Source organism: Haliotis asinina, chromosome 4 (assembly GCF_037392515.1).
Source record: "Haliotis asinina isolate JCU_RB_2024 chromosome 4, JCU_Hal_asi_v2, whole genome shotgun sequence".
NCBI classification, from domain to species: Eukaryota; Metazoa; Mollusca; class Gastropoda; order Lepetellida; family Haliotidae; genus Haliotis; species Haliotis asinina.
Window position 1 is genome coordinate 2567086 of NC_090283.1, and position 13696 is coordinate 2580781.

At 39.5% G+C, this 13696-nt stretch overlaps 1 protein-coding gene across 1 annotated transcript; it reads right to left on the reverse strand.

Annotated features, from left to right (window-relative positions):
* Positions 1-3822: 3822 nt before the first annotated feature.
* LOC137280715 (putative ankyrin repeat protein RF_0381) lies at positions 3823-13258 on the reverse strand. Its single transcript, XM_067811936.1, has 9 exons — positions 13114-13258; positions 11695-12738; positions 9261-9308; positions 7514-7789; positions 7180-7224; positions 6772-6907; positions 6371-6384; positions 6025-6063; positions 3823-5556 (listed from the first exon to the last, which is right to left on the reverse strand). Exons 3-9 carry the CDS (start codon positions 9292-9294, stop codon positions 4220-4222), a joined length of 1881 nt encoding a protein of 626 aa, XP_067668037.1. The 5' UTR covers positions 9295-9308; positions 11695-12738; positions 13114-13258; the 3' UTR covers positions 3823-4219.
* Between the last annotated feature and the right edge of the window lie 438 nt (positions 13259-13696).

A 13696-nucleotide genomic window follows, 5' to 3' on the forward strand; every position in this document is an offset into this window, starting at 1 on the left:
GCATCACTACGGGCAGCTACTTTCACAACTGTGCAACTGTGGTCACCGATAGGTACGCAGGATAGTTGGAAGAAAATGTTCCTTGTTTCAAGGACCTAATATGTATAAATATGACATGTAAGTAGACCGACACATTCTGACAATCTATTGGTTGTTATTTTCTGTTTCTTTTCAATGTGCACAAGGGAAACAGTTAGAAATGAGGAGATATGTTGTCAACGTCAACAGAGGAGTGACGTCACGCTTAGGAAACTGTAACAGATTGTGTTCAATCTAGGAATTCATTACAATACACTTGCTTTCATTTCCTTTTTTCTTGCTAAGATTGTCTTCCAATGAATATCCTGAAACTCGTGGGCTTGTTTATGCAATGCAAAGACGAAGGGATCTCTCAATGTATGATGAAATACACGGTATGAAATATCGTTTGGCTTTGTCTAGATTTCAAACGTGGTTTTTTTTTTGCAAGAGCGGCATTTGTTTTCACATCCGGTATATATGGGCAGCTATAGATTTCACTGAGACTTTGTATTGGTTGCAAACACCATTTGTCATTCTATTTTAACCTACGTGAGGTAATCAGACATTAGTGAAAGAAAACTGATATCGAATTTTATCATCCAAAACTGTGATCCACAGGAGATATCGCTTGTGTCAGAAGAGACGATATCTCCTAAGAGATATCGCTTTGACAGTAGATTTTGCGCAATGCCCTGACGATGCTATGACGTCACAATACTATGACATCGTTGCACTGCAAATCTAATGCCAGTGCTGTGTTCAGATATCTACATTTTTTATTGAAAACTAACGAAGAATAACTTTGGATAATAAATAAAGTCTCACCCTCGTGTCTACTGATATCGATTATACCAACACTGGTTGATAAAGGCAAAAAGATATCCTCGGCAAGCCTCGGTTATTTGTTACTTTATCAACTAGTTTTGATATATTTGATATCAGTAGACACTTGGTGAGATTCTTTATATGGTAATGAACAAAACTAAACCGACATACGTGTGACTTATCTTTATAACCACAATATGGTTGAAAGTTCTTTTCCGCAACATTCTCAGCGATTCTCGATTCATGGACGATGTTTTCATGATGGTAATTCAATTAAACAACAACAAGAACATCGGTGTTCACAATGAAGCAGATTATCCTATCCCCCTCAACCCAGCTACATTTGTACTTCTTCAGTATCTAAAATAATATACGTTTCTTACATATAGACATATCTGTTTGATCATAAATTTTGTCAGTTCAGCTAAAAAACCCAAAACACTTACACTGGTACAAAATTACTAACACTTATCACGATTCGTTTATTTGGGCTTAAAGAGAACCAACTCACAATACAGTCAAACCTCGTTAATCCGACCATTTGTCCTACAATCGACTTTATCGGACGCCTTTGTTGCTAACGTATTGAATAAACGTAACTTTTACGTCTCATTTATTCAGTCCGACATCCTCGTTAATCCGATATGTCGGAATAACTTTCGCAATATCGACTTTCTTGTCGTATGCACTGTCCTAATATCGCCATTGTTGTACACAAATTGCAAATCTGGGCCCACTTGCACAAAGCGATCCTAGCGGTATAATTATTGTACATCCTTACGATCGTGATCTTAGGCTTCGGCTACAATCGCCATCCAGTTGCACAAAGCGATTGTAGGCTAAGATCATTGTAAGTTACAATCAAAACTTACAATTGGTCGGAACCAATTGTAAGGAGCTAAGATCATTGTTGTAGCAAAATGGCGTTGAAGTTGGTGTCAGTTTCACGCAAATAATTAGCTTTACGTTTGGGGATTGCTTTTATATTGGATAAAACTGTATGATTCGCCTCGACACTTCAACAACACGGAGAATGCAACATCGATTTAACGTCTGAAATACCGTTATTTGCGGTAGTGAACAACATCATTATCGAATCGATATCATAGAGTACAATTCTCACCCGATTCAGTGCTGGAAAAAGTATGAACACCATACCTTTTTGATAAACAAGGAAAGGATAGTAACGAAAGGTGTCTGCATGCGATTAGCAGTGGCCATAACCTTTTCAATAACTCAAGGGCATCTAATCTTGGTTTTTAGCAAGATGGGAGTGGTTTTCCTTTGCGTATTATACCGTTGCTGTGAAATCTGCCATGCCCAAATACAATGAATGTTATATTGCGACAGTGCAGATCTCCACATATATTTCTTTCAGTTAATGATTTTATCTTAGTTTATCATTGAAATATTCTACAGTTGGATAACGTGCAGAATTATGGTTTTTTTCTAGTTGTAAAAATTGAATCTGACGAGAGACAAGACTTGTAATCTGTGCATTTTAAATATAATACAAGTATTCTTCAGACGGGAAAAATACACTTGCTGGGATATGTGAAATTTGCATAAAACGTATTTTTAGCAAAACGAAAAAATAATTATCAACAAAATATCATAAAGTAATTAATATACTGTGGATGAGCATTCAACAACACACACGAAATAATAACGTTTTCATATTTCCGTCATGAATTTTCCACAACACTCCCACAGTCATGTCACACTCTCCTATCTTTACAAATCTAATGCTTGTGGAATATATTTAGGATTTTACTCCAAATAACACCTAAGAGATGCCAAACTATGTTCAACTGACAGCCACTGACAAATCATAGTGCATTTAGGTGTTATATCACAAGGAAATTTTATTTTAATGTGCTATCTTTTAATTTCATGATTATTAGGTCAATAACTCAAGACCCAATTTGTTAACGTATTTGTTTGTATTTCATTACTTGCAGAAAACATGATATTTCTGTGGTTGCAGTATCACATGTTTAGTTCATAAAAATATAGAATGTAGAAAAATTAGAGAATAACCCCTGAGGTACGAGTGATTATACATGTTACCGTCCACCTTATCGCTTCCTTCTTCAACGTTATCATTTCCTTCAAAGATTTGTGGGTTGGGGTTTTTTTTATTTTGTTTTGTTTTCACGAAAAATCTGAGCGATTAAGGAACGGATGTCATTTGCGTGCAGTAACCAGTTCCACGTTTTATTTGCGCTGCATGTTATGCGCACTTGAAGACAACTGTAGACAGGAGTCGAGTTTAAGAAATTTCAACGTTGAAGCGTTCGATCTTAGTTAAGATTGCGATCTTAAATCCATGTTGTCTTAAGATCGTGTTTGTGCAAGTGGATTATAGCAATTGTACGGTGATTGTAAAGTTGATTGTAGGGGCCTAAGATTGATTGTAACTAAGATTGCTCTGTGCAAGCGGGCCCTGCAGTATTTATTACTTCACAGATCATATAGCACACTTGTATGTATGTATGTATGTATGTATGTATGTATGTATGTATGTATGTATGTATGTATGTATGTATGTATGTATGTATGTATGTATGTATGTATGTATGTATGCTCTGTGCAAGCAGGCCCTGCAGTATTTATTACTTCATAGATCATATAGCACACTTGTATGTATGTATGTATGTATGTATGTATGTATGTATGTATGTATGTATGTATGTATGTATGTCTGTATGTCTGTATGTCTGTATGTATGTATGTATGTATGTATGTATGTATGTATGCTCTGTGCAAGCAGGCCCTGCAGTATTTATTACTTCATAGATCATATTGCACACTTGTATGTATGTTCTTACGGAGGGTTAGTTTCTCTGGAGATCAATGCATGTCCTGGTGTCTATAACAGATTATTAAACTGTTTGTGGATCCTGACATTTATAACGTTTACGGACATACTGACTGAATGTTATAGAATCATGGCATCAATTCATAAATCCATGCAACTTTTAAAAGCCTTTATTGAAATGGATAAACACACATCAGTGTTCCTCTTAAACCCATACATTGTGAGACAATATTGTATCATTATAGCTAATAACCTAAACCACACAGAGCACATTGCTTACATAGTATATATATGAGTGATGGATTGATGTTTTCTGTAAGTTAGAGGTGGGTAATGTTCCTTGTATCGACGCCATTATTCTGTGAACTAACAACTTGGAGCGTGAACATGTGTCTAAAGTAAACCTACAGACTGTAGACACGATATAATGAGGTGAAACTGACCACACAGATAACACAGTATGTGTATCGCACATACTGTAGCTGGAATATATTACAAGATCATTGGTATGAAGCATGTAACTGGGACTGTCAGTCCGACTGTGCATCTGTGTTAAAGTACATCACTGTCACGAACACCTACAATGTTCTGAACATGTTGCACCATTGGCAAGTATCCGCCCATGCAAGCCAGATGATAGACGCCAAACCCTCTTCCGTCCAATAGTGTCAGGTCTGCTCCTCTGTTTACAAGTACGTCAAACGCGTCTTTGAGTCCACATGCTGCTGCCATCATTGCCGGCGTCCCCTGAGACTGTCCTCTACTATTGATGTCAACAGGTTCCTTTGACAAGATACGTTCAACAATGTATTTGCTTCCTCCGATACAGGCCATGTGAAGGACAGTGTTTCCATCTTTATCTTTCTGGGACATGTCACACCCGTTGTTCACAAGTAACTCAAATATGTCTCTTTGTCCATTCTTTGCTGCAAACATTACAGGTGTCATTCGGTTTTGTCCACAACTGTCGATATTAATAAGACCCCGCGTCACAATATGCTTTACTATGTCAACGCGACCCCGAGAACAGCTTGTATGCAGGATATTGTTCCCATCGTGACAGGTCTTGTGTATGTCACACTGTTTACTCACTAGCAGCTGAAATACGTCTGTATGGCCAGACTCAACAGCAAGCATCACTGGAGTCTTCCCCATACTATCCTCTCCATCCACAGAAACAATGCTCTTCTTGAGGATGTGTCGAACCATGTCAACATTTCCTTTAACACATGCCATGTGCAGGATATTTTTCCCGTTCTCTTCCACTATTGGCAAGATGCTCCCCTTACTTACAAGCAGTTCAAAGACTTGTACATGACCAAAGTTGATTGCAAACATCAGTGGAGTCTTTCCGTTAAGTCCCCTGCTGTTAATATCAACATTGACGTTTGAAAGGATGTGCTTCACAATCTCCACATTTCCTCCGATACAGGCGATGTGAAGGATGTTGTTTCCATCTGAGTCAACAGTTGTAAGATCACTTCCGTTCTTCACAAGTAAGTCAAACACTTTCCGATGTCCAAACCTTGCTGCCGCCATCACTGCTGTCCTCTCACAGTGTCCTGTAGTGTTTACGCCAACTACTTTCTTTGACAGAACATATCTCACTATCTGCAAATGTCCTTTGATGGAAACCACGTGAAGCACGGTGTTACCGTCATCATCTGTCAGTGACAGGTCACCACCTCGTTTCACAAGGAGGTCAACTAGTTTTCGGCGTCCACACTCAGCAGCTATCATGACTGCTGTCCAGCCATACTCTCCTCTGCTGTTTATGTTCACCAGTTCGTTAGATAAAATTTGTCTGACTTGAGCAAGGGTCCCCCTTCTGCAGGCACTATGCAGCATGGTATCCTCTCTGCGACTGCCATCCAGATTTGCGGCTGAAACTACACGGAATTTATGCAACAGCTGTAACTCTTTGAGTGATAGGGAGATAATTAATGTAACTGAAACTAACTGCCAGTGCAGCTTTATATTATACAGACTACGACAGTGTGGACAGTTGCACTCTTTGAAGAATATACCACAGTGGTACTGACACAAACACATATATTGAAATTTTATTGGCAATGGAAGGCATTGAAAACAATGGCGAATTCTTTACAATTAGCGCTAAACATTTGACAGGTTTAGTGTCATCTTGAGAGTGGTAAATGTACTCGTGGAGAAACTGGACGACAAACAAAGATAAAAGTATTAAATATTGGAATTAGTTTCTTAGAATGTATATTTCACGCCATCTGTTATATTGTTATGAATTGCATAAATTACATCTTGAACATAGTAATCATCATCCTTTACAATACAATTGTACTCTGGGTCATGTAGGGTAAACTACGGAATAAACTTAATACCCGGAAGTAGTCTCTGGCCACTATCAGGGTCAGGGTGACCTGGAAACAACAATTATAACATGACATATGTGTTGTATGGTTTTATGCTGCAGTTCTACAGCAGCCATGCCCCTGTTCTATGACTAGATGTTCTGATATAATTATGCTCAATATATCAAAGCACGTGTATAATGAAAGATCTGATAAACACAGCCTCCTGATGCCACATTGTTATTTAATCAGTAACGGAAATTCTGTTCGGGAAATACGTATAGCCTTAATGACAGATTAAACAAAAAGTAAAACACAATGATATGAGTCACGTTAATGGTGTTATTATGAGGTTACAAGATATATATTCACTCACCCTTCTTTTTATGTCTGAAAACAAACATGGAGGCAATTCATGAGAAAAGCCCTCATAAAATGAATGTATTATTCATATCAATTTAAGTATAAATAGATAGATAGATAGGTAGATAGATAGGACCTGGTAGATAGATATGTAGATAGATATGTAGATGATAGATAGATAGATAGATAGATAGATAGATAGACAGATAGACAGATAGTATAGATAGAACCTTTTTTATGATATGATGAATTAATATAACAATATGTTATCTTTACTCAAAGAAAACGTGAAAGGTTCCAGGGCATTGTGCCCCTACTACTTATATCTTGAATTTTCCTTGGCGAAACAACGAAATGATTTGAATTTGCTTTCATGAACTATTTCACATGTTACAAGTGCTAAAACTTACTTACCTTAGACAGATGATTACTGCAATGAAAATGACGACACCCACTGTGACCGCTACTGCCACGGAAATAGCAAGGACTGATTTATCTGATGGAGGTTCTGTGGTAGTAGTCTTCGTCCGCTCATTGCTCTCTGTACCTACTGTGAATATAAGGTATTCTCTTTCATTATGGCACCAATGCGCACATACCGTGATATATGTTGACAGCAACAAAAACCTCCTGTGTTATATAATGACACCAATACGAACATACCGTGATTCATCTCAACACTAATAATAATACCATGTGATTTATCATGACACCAGCGAGAATGTATGGAGCTTCATAATGATAATTGATAATGCCACACCGCAAGAAAATCTCTATTTGAAGGCAACACTCCTGATATTGAAGCTATTAAACATCCACTACCTGACGTTGTGTCTTCTTCGGGAGTCACAGTTGTTGTGCCAGGAACTGAAGTCAGGAGACGGATGACAGTTAACAAGGGAAGAAATGAACAATGGTCTGGCTCTTTGTCACCAAGTAAACACAGAACTTCATTTGGACACACTTCACTAATGTAAACAGTCAAGAGATGTGTTTCAAATGGTGCAAAAAGGTCTTAGTTGTCTTGTTGATTTAATACGTTACTATCAGTACACGGTCGAATACATTTCAGATGTATCAACACATACACTATCTTCGTTCGCACCTTCAATCGATAACAGAAGCTGTGATCACACTAAAAATGTGTTGTGCTTACCAGTGTCACAGAAAGGGCCAACATAGTTGTCAATACAGCCGAGGGCGCAGTGCCCATTTTGCTGATTACAGACACTTCTCGAGCAGCTAGTGTTGCATGTTTGATTGCAGTAGTTGCCATGCCAGCCTCTGATGCATCCTTCAGGACATATTCCGCTGCTCACGTCACAGAATCTGTCCAATCTGTTCAGTGGAACAGCGCATTGTGAAGGACAGGACTTGTCACACAGTTCTCCAAATGAACGAATGTCGCATTCGGCATCAGTGAAAGCCCTAACTGCGGAGCAAAAGGAAAGACACAGAGAATGATTACATCGAAACCCAAATAAAGGTTTTCGTACAAATAACAACATTTTCACAAATCATTTGTCTATTTTGTAACGCTATGCGACAGTTATATTGCTTGGAAAGACAAAACTCAATCATATCACCCTCCCCAGATATCAGTTCACAGAATAGATACCAAGACCTGTCTTCGAACGGCAACGTCTGGGATGTCACAATTGTTTCGAAAGTGATTTCAGAGCAAAAGAGGAAACACAGAAGAACGTGTCAAGCTGGATTCATGTAAATCGAGAGTCACCGGTGTATGAAATTACGTCTGCCCGACGGCCTGCTGCTTGCTAGGTACATGCCTGGATTCATGTAAATCGAGAGTCACCGGTGTATGAAATAACGTCTGCCGGCGGCCTCCTGCTTGCTAGGTACATGACTGGATACATGTAAATCGAGAGTCACCGGTGTATGAAATAACGTCTGCCCGACGGCCCGCTGCTTGCTAGGTACATGCCTGGATTCATGTAAATCGAGAGTCACCGGTGTATGAAATAACGTCTGCCGGCGGCCTCCTGCTTGCTAGGTACATGACTGGATACATGTAAATCGAGAGTCACCGGTGTATGAAATAACGTCTGCCCGGCGGCCTCCTGCTTGCTAGGTACATGACTGGATTCATGTAAATCGAGAGTCTAGTGTATGAAATAACATCTGCCCGACGGCCTGCAGCTTGCTAGGTACACGGCTGGATTCATGTAAATCGAGAGTCACCGGTGTATGAAATAACGTCTGCCCGGCGGCCTGCTGCTTGCTAAGTACATGGCTGGATTCATGTTAATCGAGAGTCACCGGTGTATGAAATAACGTCTGCCCGGCGGTCCGATGCCTGCTAGGTATATGGCGGGATCACAATCTTATGTTATAACCCGCCCCTTGGGCCAACGCATTTTTAATTGGTATACATTTGACCATCTAGTTCACTACGGAAAATATTTCAAGCATAGTTAACAAATGTGATAACTGGACGATGTCTGCATAGATCATGATTAATTAAACCATACCTTCCACAGAGCAGCCTACCCTTTTATCTAACACTAAATGTGATTGGTCTAGGGAATTCGAATGCATTCTTTTCTTCTTTTCTGATTCAGATGGTAGTGACACTAAACGAATCAACAGTGACCCACAAGTTATGATTTTATTAAATCTGCTTCTGCACATGTTTATGTTTACCTCACTACAAGTAATTCTTTGCTTAATTACATTATTTTAACACCTTATATCAGTTTCTCATATTAAATACAGGAATGGTCACACGTCAAAAGGGCCAGCAACATTTTCCAGTTATCAGTATCTTAGGAGTTAGTATTTTACTGCCAGGGGTATTTTAGGAGTTAGTATTTTACTGGGTATTTTAGGAGTTTCATACACTGATAAAGAGTTACTGTCATGGTCATGACATAGTTACTCACAGGATAATATGATGACAATGACGGCAAGGAACATGGTGACCTTGTACACTGTAACAGAGGAAATGGTAAACAGCTAAGAATACAATGTGTCCTGCAGAGTACTGTAGGACATTGGGAAGTGGTAACGAGGAAGCAAACTTATCTGCTGTGCAATAGTGAAGTTTGTTGGTAGATTGTTTCCTTACCTGCATTTACCTCTTCAGTGTGATTTGTCTTTTATGAGCATGTTTACTAACATGCAAGTATATGTTCAATTCTGGGAACTCTGGGACAGTGATGACCCTGTTAGAGGTAGAGGTGGAGTGGAACATAGCATAATGTCACCTGTTTAAAGGCCATAAAACATATTTTTACACAGCCTTCCAAGTGCCAGAACTGAGAGACATAAGCAACCACGTTTAGGAGAGATAGCGTATGGGTCTGAGATATTAACAGTAGATACCCCACTACTCGCCACAAGGGTTGCCTAAATTTGGAGAGACACAGCAGTGATGGAGCTAGTTGTAGGGGGTAATAAGGCGGATTTACCGATGTGACTGATCCAAGCTGTCGTACACGCCTCCACAGATGTATAGAGACTTGCTTAGCGTGTAGTAAGGGTTGTTTGTTGTAACAAATATACTGGTGGAAAGGTTCATCACTGATCAGTTCCTATTATTACAAATTGTAACAGACAATATATTGATGATCACAGAACATGAATCCCTGTTTGTTAGGTGACAGAAACAATGGAGTAGAACACTGTGGATGCTCTGAGTAAGTGAGTGAGTGACTTAATATTTATTGTCATATCGGCAATATTGCAGCCATATCCTGACGGGAACGGTAAATAAACCCATCAATACATGTATATCTAGAAACCTTAAACTTGCTTGGAACTAAAACGCTGTTGACAGTGAATAGGTAAACCACTAGTATTTCACAGATATCCATTTAACACAAGTAATTTAATCTAAAATAGTTTGACTATGGAGGACAATACAATATCAAAAAAGGACTATAGATTGCCAACAACTGAAGGTAGATCACCCTGCCAGTGACCATGGTGACAATACAGTACATTTGCTTCCTGCATGGCCCCTAGTTGGATTTACACCATCCCTTAAGCTGTTAGCAGTTTTGACATGTCTAGCCATATACCTATACTAAGATTGAAACATGAAAAGTTTTAATTTACTTCGAATGTTTTGGGACTTACGTACGCTCTCGGGAGGACAATAATTTTATCGTATTTTAAGCCCCCTCGAGTATACGACCACTAACAATCTTAGTTACTACGTTAAACTTCCATTCATACAATATTTATCTATTTACAGCTCAGATAACAAATCTAACCTCTGTAAAAATGCAATAATTAAATGAGAGTTCTCATTAATAAAAATATCCTTTAAAGGTCGTGATTTAAAATCTTTTCCCCTTGTACAAAACAGTCAATCAAAATATGCTTTGCTGTGATTCGTTTAAAACAAGGGATGCAGAACGAAGGATCTTTACCTTTCAGTAAATATTGATGAGAAAATCTTGTGTGGCCAATGCATCGTCCTATGATGACCTCCTCAAACCTGGACTGACAACCCAAGTAGGTGTAACCAAAATAGGGTTTTATTTCGTGTAATTTATTGATACCTATTTGAATGTGTGGATGGTCTGACGTCAATCATGTGAACTCTCAAAGGAAGGTATTTATTGTACATCAGTAGAGTGATGTGGCGACTGTGGATTTGCAAACACGAGAGGAAACCAGGACAGGTGACTTTCTTACGCTGACACTGAATTTATTTGCAAAATGCCTCACAAACCAAGCCTAAGATGAGAACACGTGAGTGAGTGAGAATGTATCGTCACGTCGGCAATATTGCAACCATTTCGTGACGAGAACAGTTTAATTCTAACCAATGTTTAATTCAATTGAAAATGTAAAAAAATATGCCATCGAAAGACAGTAAAAACACTAGACTATCACATATATGAACATAAATCTAGCACTTAAGATGGGAACAAAATGACGATGAAGAATTGCGAAGATGGGAATTAAAGAATGAAATATATTCATAATACAAAACCATGGAAAAACTGTCATGGAAGTAATAGAGGTGTCCCGAATCATTACATACAGTGGGTGAGTGAGTGAGTTTTACGCCGCACTCAGCAATATTCCAGCTATATGGTGGCATTACATACAAGTATAAGCATAAAAAATTCTGACATCGCAAGACTCATTCTCTAGAACCTGTTTTGGAAACAGATACAACAAGTTAAGACACGTGTCAGCAATATAAAAACACATGACAACCTATGCTAAACATGTCGGTAGAAGATTCTCTCAAATAGGAACACATGCACACGGGCTGCCCTGATACTTCCTCGTCAGGCGGCAAAGGCTGACATGTGTCATATGAACAATACGCCACTCAGTAACAGTATGTGGACTTACCGAGCACTAGAGCACTTCACAAATTACACACGTTTCAGTTTGTACTCATGGTCTGCCGGTCAGACTAGATGAATATGTATCAGGAAACATTTCACCTCCGTTTCCCAACACGGCTTGCCCTGGTGGACAAGGACGGATATTGTTGACAGTAACGGAAGAAAGCGTCTTGTATCCATACAACTGTGCACCTTGGATTTCGTTGTTGCATTGAAACTCTATTTTTAGCAACGATTCATGCTTTGAATATGTTGACTTCACTAAGGCATAGCTGAACTACACACTCGGGCCTCATTATACAGTATATGGACAGAGCAATTCACATAGATGTTTTTAATATATATATATATAACTATTTTGATCGAAATGAAAGTAACATCCATATATTCTAATCGTGCATTGTACTTTCAGAACACATATTAACTAGTTTCAACAGGTTAAGCTGGTTTCAACTAAACCTGTTGGTCACTTTCGCTTTCAGTTGGCGAGATGTAGTTTACTTGATCGTCAACAGGGACGCTCGTCAGGTGCGTGTATGTGTGCGAGTCTCTGGTGGAGTTGCCAGATGCTACACCAGTTCCGTCATCTGCGTCAGCTGCTGCTTGAAGGACGTCAGCCAAGACAACCATATTTCCTATGCCTACCTCAGGGTCTGCTGGTCTCAGAGGTGGAGTCACACACTCCGGTCTGTCCATACCTCCTCCATGGTGTGCCGGTCTGAGAGGTGGAGCCACACACTCCAGTCTGTCCATGGTTACCTCAGGGTCTGCCGATCTCAGAGGTGGAGCCACACACACCAGTCTGTCCATACCTCCTCCATGGTCTGCCGGTCTCAGAGGTGGAGCCACACACTCCAGTCTGTCCATGGTTACCTCAGGGTCTGCCGATCTCAGAGGTGGAGCCACACACACCAGTCTGTCCATACCTCCTCCAGGGTCTGCCGATGGAAGAGATGGAGCCACACAGTGCGGTCTGTTCATGGCTTCTTCGGAGTCTGCTGATCGACGAGGTGGAGCCACAGGCTTATCTGTGTCCATGTCCTCCTCCCTAAGAAATTATGGAGTCTAGGCAATTAAATGGCATACATGTAAACAGCGTTTGTCCAGTGACATATTACGACATCTGAAATCAATATTACAAATATCAATGCACGAATTTGTTTTTTCCCAGACTGTAATAATTATTAATTAGTACTACACGGAAGTAACTCATGTGATATGCCCCATGCCGAGTTCGTTTCATTGATGTATCATGGCCGTGTTTGTAATGGTGTGTGTTCACTACGCTATGACATGTGCTCCATGGTTACAGTGGGAGAAGTTCAAGTCGTGAATCTTGTCGAATTGTTTTTGTTTTCAGAACTAACAAAAAAATGAAAGGTTATGACGGTCTGAGTTTCTTCAATTCGTCCTGCCTTCTCACCTTCGTGCTGACATCCCCCTACGGTAACAGAAGTAACACACGCAGACTGAGACCATGACGATCTGTACAATCAGGAGAGAGATGATAAGGTACACCAAATATCCTGATGACTTGATTTCTGGTTTGTTGCTGTTGATTCCATCGTCTGTGAAAGAGAACACGCTCAGGATTTTGACAATGGACATATCATTAACAAACGTAATTCTGTGAACTGTTTCTTCATCTAGTTTATGGTGTGAGAATGGGTTACGGATATCCTGTTTGAATACTTCTAACAAAATGTACACATGAGCATCAATTAAGCACCACCCATTTTCATTCTACAAGAATAACACAACACACTGGTCATTCATGATATGGAAACTAAACATATGCTTCCAATTTCGTTAACTGATCCAGCTAAAGTGTCAATCCATCAACTACCAACAGTGCTGCTATTTATGACTGTAATTTATTGACGATCCAGAACTATGCTCACACAGACAACGTCTGTAGTCCAACGTACACAAATTTTTCAAAGAACGTTCACTGTTCAATCCTAAGCCAACAGTAATGGTGACATCAGTATTTGGTGTACCCTCCC

Bases quoted from the DNA above. Each gene is read 5' to 3' on its own strand.
- LOC137280715 (XM_067811936.1), bottom strand. From the start codon at position 9,294: ATGTTCCTTGCCGTCATTGTCATCATATTATCCT. The intron at 7,790-9,260 runs GTGAGTAACTAT...TTTGCTCCGCAG, and splicing joins CATTGTCATCATATTATCCT to TTAGGGCTTTCACTGATGCC. The intron at 7,225-7,513 runs GTAAGCACAACA...TCCTGACTTCAG, and splicing joins TGGCCCTTTCTGTGACACTG to TTCCTGGCACAACAACTGTG.